At 41.6% G+C, this 12,746-nt stretch overlaps 1 protein-coding gene and 1 long non-coding RNA gene across 5 annotated transcripts in view; one reads left to right on the forward strand and one right to left on the reverse strand.

The window, feature by feature from the left end:
* WDR11 (WD repeat domain 11) overlaps positions 1-2,183 on the reverse strand; it is an 80,464-nt gene extending 78,281 nt beyond the window's left edge. The window contains exons 1-2 of one of the 4 annotated variants that reach the window (XM_067709219.1): positions 1,933-2,181; positions 822-933 (exon numbers count right to left, since the gene is read on the reverse strand). In XM_067709219.1, the coding sequence (XP_067565320.1) occupies positions 822-933; positions 1,933-2,018 (198 nt within the window). In that variant the 5' untranslated portion in view covers positions 2,019-2,181. Of the gene's footprint in view, positions 1-821; positions 934-1,932 lie in introns of all 4 variants that reach the window. The other 3 variants (XM_067709218.1, XM_067709217.1, XM_067709220.1) reach the window with 3 other exon arrangements.
* LOC137208695 (uncharacterized) lies at positions 1,400-5,257 on the forward strand. Its single transcript, XR_010935727.1, has 4 exons — positions 1,400-1,529; positions 3,812-3,951; positions 4,169-4,275; positions 5,006-5,257. It is a non-coding gene; the product is annotated as an uncharacterized lncRNA (long non-coding RNA).
* The last annotated feature ends 7,489 nt before the right edge of the window (positions 5,258-12,746 follow it).

The raw sequence follows: 12,746 nt of genomic DNA on the forward strand, positions 1-12,746 counted from the left end.
ATTTTAGGCCCTAAGAATTTCCTGCCCAAATTACTGCAATTCTAAATGATCCCACTGCCTTGTCTTCCCTTTTTCCAACAGATCCTCCACTGCTGCCAGAATGAGTTTTTCTAAAATGCAAATACGATCATATCAATCTCCTACTTAAAAATCCAGATTCCTTCACAATCTTACAAACCTTTTGGGGCAGGTGAATTTCTCCAGCTGCCTTCTTTCATCACTCCTACATGTGTATCCCATCTTTTAGCCATCCTTACACATATTACTTCCCTTTGTGTATATCCTCCCTTTTTCCTGCAGTGCATCTCTCCCAATTTTCACTTGGCCAACTATTTTACAGTCCCTAAAATGAAAAGACTTCTGAGACCCTCCTCTGATCCCTAAAACGAGATGTCCTGTAGCTCCTTTGTCTTTCCACAGCATATTAGGCAGGTCTCACTTACCACACTGTATTTGTATGTTTTCTTTTCATTCTTCCTCGCTAGACAATGAATTGCTTGAGGGCTTTCATCTCTATATCCTTAGCACATGTTAGGTGCTCAAAATTGATGAGTGAATGAGTGGTCCAGTACATGGTAGAATTAGTGTTTTCCACCAGCTTTGAAATGACCTAAGAACTAGCATTTTAGCTCATTCTAGCTCATCTGAGCCATACTAGCTCATCCTGATGTGACATTATATATGGAAATACTAGGCTACCCCAAATAGATCATACTTAAAACCTATTCAACATGTGTACATATGACTTACTGAGATTCTAGCGATATTTAAAACTTTAGAACAGACAACATGTTATCGGGTCAAAGCGGGATCTGACTTACCTTGACAACATCAGCTTTATGTTTTTCTAAAACTTGAAGCGTTTGAGCAGTATTGGAATCAATCACTACCACCAGCGAATGACATCCATAAGCAATTAAACCTTGCCAGCCCCTAACAAAAAGTGTTAAAATTTAAGTAAAAAGCAAAGCAAAGCAACTTCTCTCTTGCCAAGAGGCAGCCTAAATAAGTGAGAAATCTAACTAACATGCACCACCATTAATAAAATTATTTAAGCCCAAAGGCTAGTATTTGACATTATACCATTTAAATAAAATGTCTAGTTTAGCTTTAAAAACGCTTGTTTAGTTTTTCTTTCAGATAAAAAAAGAAGGTTCTGAGAGACATGCACGTAGAGCCGTGAAGACGTATAAAGCAACTCCTGTCGTCTATTTGTCTTTGAGGGCTTATACCTTGTCTTATTCAACTTTTAATACTGAGCATCCACAAAGTGCGTGGGATCATGCCCCCCGGTATCTGTGATTAGCCCCGGTCCTTCCCACCAGATCAAAAAAAGACAAACACTGAACAGGAGGTTTCCGTACTCTTGCCAACATTCCCAGTAGCCACAGCTACCGCAGTTTGCGTTATATCTGTCTAGTTGTTAATTTGCAGTGTCATTTTACAGTAAACCGATAAAGGTGAAATAAAGTGCCGGCGAGAGCACCGGAGCCTGGCACAGGGTCCGGCACACTGTTGAATGAATAAAGGTAAGAAACAGGGATGAAAGAGAAAGAAGACAGAATGGGGACGAGAACGTGGTCAGGGGAATTGACATTGGGGAGAGAAGGCTGGTGACTGGAGACAGGTTCAGAGACGGGACTGGGAGGGTGAGGAAGGTGTGGGGAAAAGAGCAAAGAGAAACAGAGATGGTAGAACGAGGGCAAATATATCCACACAGGGAAAGTTCCCACGTGGGGCATTTACAGCTTTTATCGTAACAGCAAAAATCCAGCATTTAAATGAAAAACTCCAAGTGTGAGGGCGGCACCCAGTCTTTGCGAGGCCGAACTAAGCGGGGTGGGGGTGGGGGTGGTGAAACCTCTTGTTTTGTCCCCTTCCCCTCACAAACTCCTGGCCGAGCCTGGCGGCCTCGGAGCCCCGCGCCCTCACCAGTCCACCGCCGCCTTGTTGTGGGCACTGAGGGCCCCGGTGAGGGTGCGCGCCGACACCTTAAAATTCACCGTGTAGGGTAACATCGCTGCGGCTAAGGCCGGCCCTCGGCGCCGACCCGCAACCAGGAAGCGGCGGCTACTACGCTTCCGTTCCAAACAGAGTCCGGGTGGCTTCGTGGGCGCCGCAGTTTGGTTCCACAGCCGCCAAATACGTCTTCCTTCAGGTTCCGCCACGACTATGTTCCGGCTGCTTCAGGATGCCGCCGCTGTAGCGGTTCCGCAGCTCTGCGTAGGAGCCGGTGGTTCCCGGAAGAAAGAGGTGCTGACTCTGGTTACGTCCGGTTTGTTCAGACTGGGACTGCGTAGACCTATATGCCCTGGTGGAAATGGTGAAAAGCAGGAGCTAAAAGCCCCAATTAGCCTTGCTTCCTTGGATTAGTTCACTTAGGGCAAGTACCAATAACAGGCACTGTTGTAGGCATGGAAGATGTGGTGATGAAGAAGACAAAGTCTCCGCCCTCATGGAGTTGATAGAATAAATGCATGTGTGAAGTTAATTGGATGAATGGAGACAGTGAATGAGAAGAATGGCCGGAACAGAAAAAATTTGCAAATATGGAGAATACTCCATATCTGGCCTTGGAAATACTTAAAAAGCAACAACAAAATAGCGTTTCTCCTGAGGCCAATGCCCTTTGCCTGTGTCTGTTTGTTGGGGTAGCTTTTCGTTTGCCAGTTTCTCCTCTGCTGCTCTCCTTCAAGTCAGACGTAATGACTCCCTCCTCTGTACTCCACACTTTTTTAACACTCGACACAATGATTTCTTTATAATTTCTGCAGCCTTCTGTCTCTCCCCAAATACATTGCTAGTTCCTTAATCAACAAAAGGAACAAAGATAATGGTAATTTTGTCATCATGGGTCGTTGTGTCCACCCTATCACTCTTATAAAACAGATTTCTCAAAGATTACCGACAAGGTCCTCGTAGTTGTTAAAGTTAATGAATACATTTTGGCTTTTAGTTATTCTCTGGCTGCTTCCCTTCCCTTGCTGTCCTGCCTTCCCTGCCCCACATCCTTCCCTACTGATGATACTTTGGGGCTAGCAGAGATACCCATAACCGCAGATCTAAATATACCACTGCCTTATTAAAAATCATTGGTGCCTCCTGTGACAGAGATTGCTAATTGTCTCCCAGAATTTATTCCCCTCTTCTTTCTTAGGAACGTAACCACAATTTGTTTCCAGGCACATTATCACTCCATTAAATTAATACATACCCCAGCTTCCCTTACAACTAGATCAAGTCATAAGGCTAAATTCTGGCCAATGAGATGTAAATGGAGATGTGTAGTGACCTCTGAGAAACCACTCTTCTGTGCTGTTCTGTGCTATTTCAACATTTATACCCTACCTGATTGTTATCTGTAGATATGTTTGTCTAGCAAGGGAGACTAACACATTTTTAGGCAACTGTGTTATAGCAGAATAAATACACTCTAGTAGACTTAGAGCTCCTCTCAGAAAGGAGCCAAATCTCAATATTCCTTTCTCCCCAATGCCCAACACTCTTCCTGGTCCTCCATAAATGACTGATGGTGCAAGAGTTTTAAATGGCCTTAAGCATAAGGTCAACCAGGCATGAGGTGGCAGTAAGGAGTCGGTGCAGAAGCTCACAGATGGAGAAGGGGGCAGGGAACCCTCTTGTAGTAAGAGGAATTAATTAGTTTGAATCTGTAAGCTGCCTTGAGGACATGAATGTTGAATATTCAGGGCAAGGATGGATGAACAGCTGGGGTTGGAACAGTAATATGTCTCCCATGGTACAAGAGTGTGAATTAAGTATGTTTCCTGGGTTTTTATGGCTTTCTCTGAAGCGTCTGTCTTGGCCAGTGTGGAAGACAGAATAAACACATTGGACAATTGCTCTTTCCATGGGAAGGAACCTAAGCTCCTCTTCTATGCCTGAAAAACTACCATTTCACTTCACGTCCAATGACGTCAACTCCAAAGCCAGGTAAAGTGGGCTCAGAGCACCCTTCCACAGCTGTCTCATTTGCTTCCCTAAACTAGGACAACTATTTTTCCTCTTTTAAAGTTGGTGGAGATAAGAATATAATGGTGATATTTCCGATTACTACTCTGCTTGGGTGGGACAAAGCAGAGGAAAGGGATGAAGACAGAAATAATATACTACTGAATAAATCACTTACTTTGTAAGTGAAATTTCCAAGGTCACATCAGAGAGAGCGCTGGTCAATTGGTTTGACCGTGGATGGAGATGTTGAGGATGAAGGAGATGAAGTCAACTGCTTACTATGGAGCACTCATAAAATGCCAGGTACTATGCCAATCCCTTCACCCCATCTGCATCATCCCACGGGATCTACTCAGTCATAAGGCTGTATTATGACAAGTATCCTATGGATGACAAAATTAAGGCTCACAGAGTTGCCTGAAGTTATGCAGTCAATAAAAGGCAGAGCAGTGTTGGAACCCAGGTGAATCTGATTCCAAAACTGATACTTTTAACTACTGACAACACCACATTGCCCTCCACGGCACAATCCACACCACAGTCCAGTTGCAATGAATGCCAGCTGCCTGGGAAGCATAGGATTTTTTAAAAATCATACTTTTATTGAGATATAATTCACCAACTTAATCGCACAATTTGGTTGGTTTTAGTATATTCACAGAACTTTGCAACCATCACCACAATCAATTTTAGGCTATTACGTCACTTCGAAAAGAAATCCTATACCCGTTAACAGTCAGTCATCATTTCCCCCTGGCCTCATGACCCCGTCCTCATCCCTAGGCAACCACCAAGCTACTATCTCCATAGATTTGCCTATTCTGGACATTTCATAGAAATGGAATCATACAACATTTGGTTCTTTGTACCTGTCTTCTTCCTTTAGTGTAATGTTTTCAAATTTTTCCATTTTGTAGTATATAGCGGTACTTTGTTATTTTTATTTCTGAATAATATTTCATTGTATGGATATAGCACCTTTTACTTATCCATTCATCTGTTAATGCACATTTGTGTTGTTTTTATCTTCCAGCTATCACAAATAATGCTACTATGAACATTCCTGTGCAGGTTTTTATGTGAACGTATGTTTTCATTTCTCTTGGGTATATACCTAGGACTGGAACTGCTGGCTCATACGGTAATTCTAATGTTTAACTTTTTAAGGAACTACAAGATTGTTTTCCAGAGAGGCTGCTGCACCGTTTTACTGTTCCATCAGCAGTGTATGAGGATGGCATTTCTCCACATTCTCCCCAACGCTTTGTATTCTCTGTCTTTTTGTAGCCATCCTAGTGAGTGTGAAGTGGTTCTCATTGTGGTTTTGGTTTGCATTTCCCTGATGGCTAATGATGTTGAGCATCTTTCCATGTGTTTATTGGCCATTTGTATATCTTCTTTGGATTAATGTTATTCCGATTTTTGGCTCATTTTTCAGTTGGGTTATTTGTCTCTTCACTATTGAGTTATAGAATTTCCTTACCTACTTTAGACACAAATCCCTTATCAGATTTACCTAAAAATTCTCCCGTTCTATAGGCAGCAACATGAATGTTGAGCCGCTTGGCTGGGCACATATACCCAATAAGGTCAAGGACGGAAGTCATGGTCTTATTTCCAAAACTAAGAAGGATAGTGCTGGCCTGGTTGTGGCCTGATTGTGGAAAGGGACAGGAACATAATTCTGATGCTGAAACATGGTGTATAAGGACAGGGTACACACCTAGGAATAATGAAGTTAGTCAAAGAGAAAATTTAGGAATTAAAACATTTTCTGTTTTATTTGCATATTTTACTATTTACGTAGCTTTTAATTGTGTTTTTGTCTTATCTCACTTAAGATGGCGCATAATGAACAACTTCAGTCACACTGTTGGTAGTCCTGCACAGTTCCTGACCTTCACGCTTGTCCAAATGTCTTCTAACACCACGTGCTTCTATGTGCACAAGTCCATGGTATCCACATACTGTATGTGATCCTTTAAAGGTTCTTTTAATTCAGTTCTATTACTAATACCAGGTATCATTTGCTGGGAATTGACCATGTGTCAGGCAGTGAGCTTAGGACTTTCCATGTGAGCTAAGCCTTTTCTTTGCTCCTCATACTGGATTTCCTTCTTCTGGTCCTAGGGAGTCAAGGATGGTTAGCACCAGTAATAGGAGGGCATTTATTGTTACTTTGGGCAAATTACTTGAGTTGATTTAGCCTCCTTTTCTTCTATTTTTTAGAGGGGGTTGGTAATTATCCTTGGATGATTAAAAGCATTACATTAGATAATACATTAAAAGAGCCTAACACAGCACTTGGGTTCCTAAGTACCTTATAATTTACTGACAGAGCTGCGATATAAATCTAGGCCTTTTTTTTTTTTTTTGATAGCACTGGCCCCTCTAAGCTTTATCACCTTGAATTTGAAGAAAGATCTTCCCTCCCTAAGGTTCATCCTGCAAAGAGAAGTAATGAGGATTTGGGTAAAAGTGGAGTTGAATTTGCTGTGTCAGTCACCAGGATACCAAAACCACAGTGACCAGCTTTAAGACCAGGGTTTTAAGGGAACACATCAGACAGGGTTTGGGGAATCAAAGTTCTGAATGGACCACGATGACGTTGGCCTGAATGGGCTAACTCAGCTCTTTCTGAAAGACCAGGCTGTCCTCGCACATAGCCAGAGACACAGGCTGTTCGAGCTGCCAGGCCAGCCCCAACCAGTGCTCTGCGGACCGCCCTGCAATCACAGCGTGCTTACAATGCTGTCTGAAGCTCAGGGCCGGTGGCCTCAGGGGTGAGCTTTTAAAGGAGAGGGGCTGCAGCTTGTGTATCTTTCAGGATGACAATGCCTCATTCTCTTCCAGGCTTGGGTCCCCTGAGCCTCCCTTCTCAGGCTGTGTCTTTACTGAGACCCTTCTCTTGACCCTTGGTCACTCAGCCTCCCGCTAACTCTAGCGTCACTTTGTGCCAAGACATTTACTGCATCTGTTAGAGTATTTTCCTTATAACATTGTTAGAGTATTTTCCTTATAACATTGGTATTTTAAATTGGTCAATCCTGTCTTATTTAAACGAAAGCATTTGAATTCCAAACCAACCTTGTTTCGTCAGTGGTAGCTATTGCCAACCCCATGTTCTAGATAAAGAAACTCAACATCAGAAAGGGGAAGGGACTTACCCAAGATCATATTTCTGGCCAGTGACAGAGGCGAACCTCTACCTGGTTAGGACTCAGTCCAGGATACAGAGCTGCTATCATGTGAGGTTTAGGAGTGGTTGTGACATTGTCAAAGGGGATGAAAGGGGACCGGGAGTGCATGCGCAGTCAGTACATTTTAAAGGAAAGGCACCCAGTAACGTGGGAGGCACAGTCGGCAGCTGAGCGGGGGATTGGCTGAAGGGGAGGGGTACTTGACTGACAGCCTAGACTTGGCATCTGCCTATCTTTCCTTGAGTTTTTCCTTAAACACCTTCCGCCCACTCCTTACTTCCTCACAGATAATCATCAGTCTGATTTATTACCTGGTTACTCTCGTTATTAATCTCTTTTTATGTCCCTACATATTATGGATAATTATTACAGTATAATGGATCAGTCACTGCACCTTATGACATGGTAATTGAGGTTTATTAGACTAAAGGATGTTTCTGAGAAAAGCAGTCATGATGAAATGGATTTCTCCCGAGGAGCTGTGTGAGGGATGTGTTTCTCTTTCATCCTGCACACAAGGAGAAGCAGTTAGGAGTTGCTGGAGACAGCGAGGGCTTTGCGGTTAGACAGACAGCCAGACACACAGACAGGAGTCCTGCTCTGGTCCCGCCGCCTCCTAGCTCTGTGACTTTGGACACATTTAGAGGTTAAAAATATTGCGTGTAAGATTCTCCAGTGTGATAGTTGTCCTGGACGAGACAACTAAGGACGAGAAGCCAGGTCAGCACCCGTTCTCACCCTTTCCCTCCTTCCAGGGAGGGTCCACGTAATGGACCTGCCAGCAAATCTCATTCCTGAGGCCACTTAAGTTCTGTCAGTGTGTGTTTATCCAGTTATTGGCTGTTTTTAAGGGAAGAATAAACTAGAGGACTTCCTTATTTGGTTTATTCAACAGAATTTTACTAGTCCAAATAAACAATGTCTTAATATGTGCTCGTGGAATAGCATTTCATAAATTAGATTAAGCCCACGAGGTTGTATGTGGTGGGCAACCATGATTTCTTGGGAAGAAATGATTCTATGGATTTTCACATTCTTAACAAGCTTGGACCTTGGTGGAAATAGATTGTGAGACACTCTAACAGGCTTTCACATTGTCTGGTCTTTCACAGAATCCTCCTATTGTTGCAATTAAAAACAAATGCCAACTTGCCACTGATACGTCTAATCTCTAAGTGTCATACTTGTATTTCTACTCAGGGTAGAAGACTGACTTGTAATTCAGTCTTCCCTGTAATAAGCCTTAAGTGTGGACGGACTAAATCAAGAGGCCTAGAAGCCGTAAGACAAAGCAGGGCACTCGTAGCCCTCTGACATATACTGAAAGTGTTTATCTAAGAGCATCTAGTTTTACTCCTTTGAAATATAAAGAACAATATTACAATTTTTTAAAAGAGAAAAATGTATCCACAATCTTTATCCACAATCACTTGCTAATGTAATTTTTTATATTCAGATATTTTTCTCCCAATCCTGTCCAAATGAAGACATATTTTACACAATTTCATGATACACACACATTTTATTAATCTTTTTCTTTTCTTTTTTTAAAAATTTATTTATTTATTTATTTATTTATTTTTGGCTGCGTTGGGTCCTCGTTGCTGCTCGCGGGCTTTCTGTAGTTGCGGCGAGTAGGGGCTACTCTTTATTGTGGTGCGCGGCTTCTCATTGTGGTGGCTTCTCTTTGTTGCGGAGCACACGCTCTAGGTGCGTGGGCTTCAGTAGTTGTGGCACGTGGGCTCTAGAGCACAGGCTCAGTAGTTGTGGCACACGGGCTTAGTTGCTCTGCGGCATGTGGGATCTTCCTGGACCGGGGCTCAAACCTGTGCCCCCTGCATTGGTAGGCAGACTCCTAACCACTGCGCCACAAAGGAAGCCCTTAATCTTTTTCTTTGAAACTTCTATCATAATTGTAATACTTATATAGTCATCATAATTATCATTTGAATGATTTCACAATATTTCACAGAATATATATACAATAACTTATTTAGCTGTTCCACTAGTGCCTGATATTTAAGTTATTTCCATTTTTAATAACAAAGCTATAGTAAATATCTTCATGCTTATAGTTGGTTTTAATTTTATGTTATTTCCCTAAAATAATTCACAGGAGTGAGTTTAACTGTCTCTTTTTTATTATTACATTTTTTCTAAATTACAAAATAAATAAGTACTTATTGTAGAAAATATGGAAGCTTCAGAAGAGCATAAATACAAAAAAATATATGATCCCTGGTAATATTGGCTTCTTTTAAGTGACTAAATATTTCTTCCTTTAAAAAATGCATACGTTTTATTTTTTATAAAATTGAGGTCATACTATAAGAACTATTTTTACTCTCCTCTTTTCCACTCAATAATCAGATGTAATCATTTGCAAATATTTCCCTAATGTAATCTGCCCTTTACTTTGTGAATTTTTTGGAAATACAGAAATTTAACATTTTCTAATGGAATAAAATGCACTGCCCATCGTATGCCGTTTTCATACAATGAAAGCATGTCTTTCATTGCTTGACTGACAGATTACCATTTGACAACACAATGTTCTGTATTTGTCATAACACACCTGACTCTAGGCGTGATGTCAGAAGCCAAAGAAAAGGAACCCTGTCTGAAGTCCCCAGGTGATTCCAAATCTGGAGCTGAGCCAGGTGCCAGGACTGGGAGGTGTCATCCCTCCTTCCTGCTTATCCTGCTCCTCTCACTGGCCTGACGTTGTTTCCAAGGGGACATTGGGTACAGCAGGAGCTGTCTCCCAGAATCTGTACTCACTGTCTACATGGCCTCTGTGGGGAGCCTGGGATTCCCAGTCTCACCTTGCCTTTCCTGGTCCTTTGTGTGTCATTGAGCTCAACACCTGGGAGGCTGGTCCAGACCCACTCATCTGCCTCAAGACAGACCTAGTAGGTGGTCGCCAAACAAGTCGATTACTGAGAATTCAGCTCCTACCTCTGAAGGATGCTGTTTTGAGGGTGAAGTTAATGCCTAGGGGTTTCCAGCCAAATTCATTAGGAAAGTCACATCTGACTTTGCTATGTGCCAAGTCTCTCATATCTGTCTCATTGGCATGAAGGGTTTCAATAGAAAGTAGACAAGGAAAAGTCATTAATCTTCCTTGTGGCAGAATGTAGCGGTTGTAAAAGTTAATTCCCTGTAGGATACAGGATTAAATTTCACTTAATATATTTTAAAGGGAAAACCACAGGATTCCTGCATAATTGTATAAAGGGGCATTTTATAAATCCTGATGAACTGAATAACAGTGTTACTTATTGAGGAGCAGTACACTAAAAGAAAATTTGTATTTCTGATTATGTATATGTGCATAATTACAAATACAAATACTATATATATATAGAGAGACACACACACACACACACACACACACACACACACATGAGAAATGTTTTCTTTCCTACTGTAACTTGCCATCTGGTGAAGCGGCAGTGATATTAAAATGCTGTCCTTCTGAGTCTTGCCTTTCCTAGCTGAGTGCTCTCTGGGGGCTCAGGAGGTAGAGGACGTGAGTTACTGCTGAGGCCGGAACAGAAAGGGCCAATAGAGCAGCCATTATCGAAGACATTTATGGTGTCTATGATTGAGGAATCCATTGGCTGTCGGCTTTATTCAGCCCATAAGAACAGTCTTTACATGGTAATATATTCATGTCAGGGCTACATTGGTATTGCAGGCTTTGCATTAGGGCTAATTAATCTACAGCAGGAGGTAGGAGGTTCCTTAATATGAACTTTAGTGATTCAAGAAAGTGATAATAACACATCAATTTTTAAATTGTGGAGAAATTGTCCATCCCTGAACAGCAGCTATTCCTAAAATGGAGTGTGCCAAGTGCAGTAAAAATTTCCTTTCTGCTCTAAAAACTGCACAGGGTTCTCAATAGCCCCCAGGATCAAATCTATCCTCCTGGGAAACCATGTTCTCCCCTGACCGCTGCCCTACCCCTCCTGCTGCTACAAACCCACCCTCATTCCACGTCACACATGTTCACGGAGCGCCTGTTAGAGCTAGTGCTGCAGACCCAGCTGGAGTCTATCTGTCCATCCTCGATCACTGGGGACACAGCAGTGAAACAGGCAGACCCCAAGGCAGGCTTTGGGGACCTCACCATCACCTGGGGTAACGCCTCTTTTCTCCTGCCTCTGGGCCTTTGTTTATGCCGATTCCTCTTCATGAAATAAACCTTTGTCTTTTTGATTGTTTCTTCCTCCTCTTTTAAAACTCAGCTCAGGTGTCCTGTTCTCTGCCAGGTCTTTCTAGAATCTCCAGATTCAAGGCTAAATATCATTGCTTTTATGCCAAAATAGCTTTTCTTTAAAAAAAATATATTTCCTGTATTCTTGTGATTATATAAGTAGCATATGTTCATGAATGAAATATTGCTAAAGTAAAGAAATGATCACTGAAATATTGGTAAATACAAAAATGTACAAAAGAGGGGACTTCCCTGGCAGTCCAGTGGTTAAGATTCCACTCTTCCAATGCAGGGGCACACATTTGCTCCCTGGTCAGGGAACTAAGATCCCACAAGCCATGCAGTGCGGCCAAAAATAAATACATAAATAAAATAAGGCAAAATAAAAGAAATTACAAGAAATGAGATTTTTTAAAAATGTACAAAAAAGTCAGTATTAATCCCATCTGAAGATAACCGTGACATTTATATATTTTAAAAGGTATCTTTTAATATGCTTGTTCCGTTCTCCAGGCCTCTTGGGGACATATGTTCATGTCTCAGTCATCCCGTGCCTTCCTCTACCTAGTTCTATGCCTGTCACAGAGTAGACCTTCAATACATATTTGTTGAACTCAACCAGATTAATTCACTTAAATGCTTTTATTGATACCAAAAAAAATGACCAAATTAAGCATTTTATTTAGGGTGTTAGAAAAGAGACCTAAGTTCCTCCTTTCAAATAGAGGTATAGAATGAAGGCAAAAGAGAAATAGAGTAGGAAAAGAGAGCGGGATTAATAAATCAAAGTAGTCTTCATTTGAAAACAAGAACAATAAATGGATAACCCTCTTTCACTCCTTAAAAAAAAAAAAAAGCAAGAAAAAAACCCAGAAATAATATTAGAACCATGAAGGAGTTATAGGAATGGAAACATTAAAATTTTTTTATAGTATCGTACTTGATTTTTCTGAAAAATAGAAATTGATACCACAATCTGCTCTACACTTTGCTATAAGCAGCATTAAGGTGGAGTGATTGAGAATGTGGGTTTTGGAGCCAAGTAGACCTATGTTTGATGTTCTGCTCGACCACTAATTATGTGGCCTTGAGGAAATCACATCATCTTTTCGAACCTGAATTTGTTAATCTGTTATGGTGAGAAAAATACCTACTAACGGTGTTGTCGTAGGGATTGGATGTTTTTCTGACAGTGTTGGGCACATAATGACCCTTGAGAAAGTGAAAATAGCCCTTCTGGTCATCAGATAGTCATGTTTCTAACAGAACATAAACACTGTTTCCAACGGAACAGGGACAAGGCCACGCAAACAATGCTTCTATATGAGGCCGAACCTGGGCAGCCGAAATGA

Source organism: Pseudorca crassidens, chromosome 16 (genome assembly GCF_039906515.1).
Source record: "Pseudorca crassidens isolate mPseCra1 chromosome 16, mPseCra1.hap1, whole genome shotgun sequence".
Taxonomy (NCBI): domain Eukaryota; kingdom Metazoa; phylum Chordata; class Mammalia; order Artiodactyla; family Delphinidae; genus Pseudorca; species Pseudorca crassidens.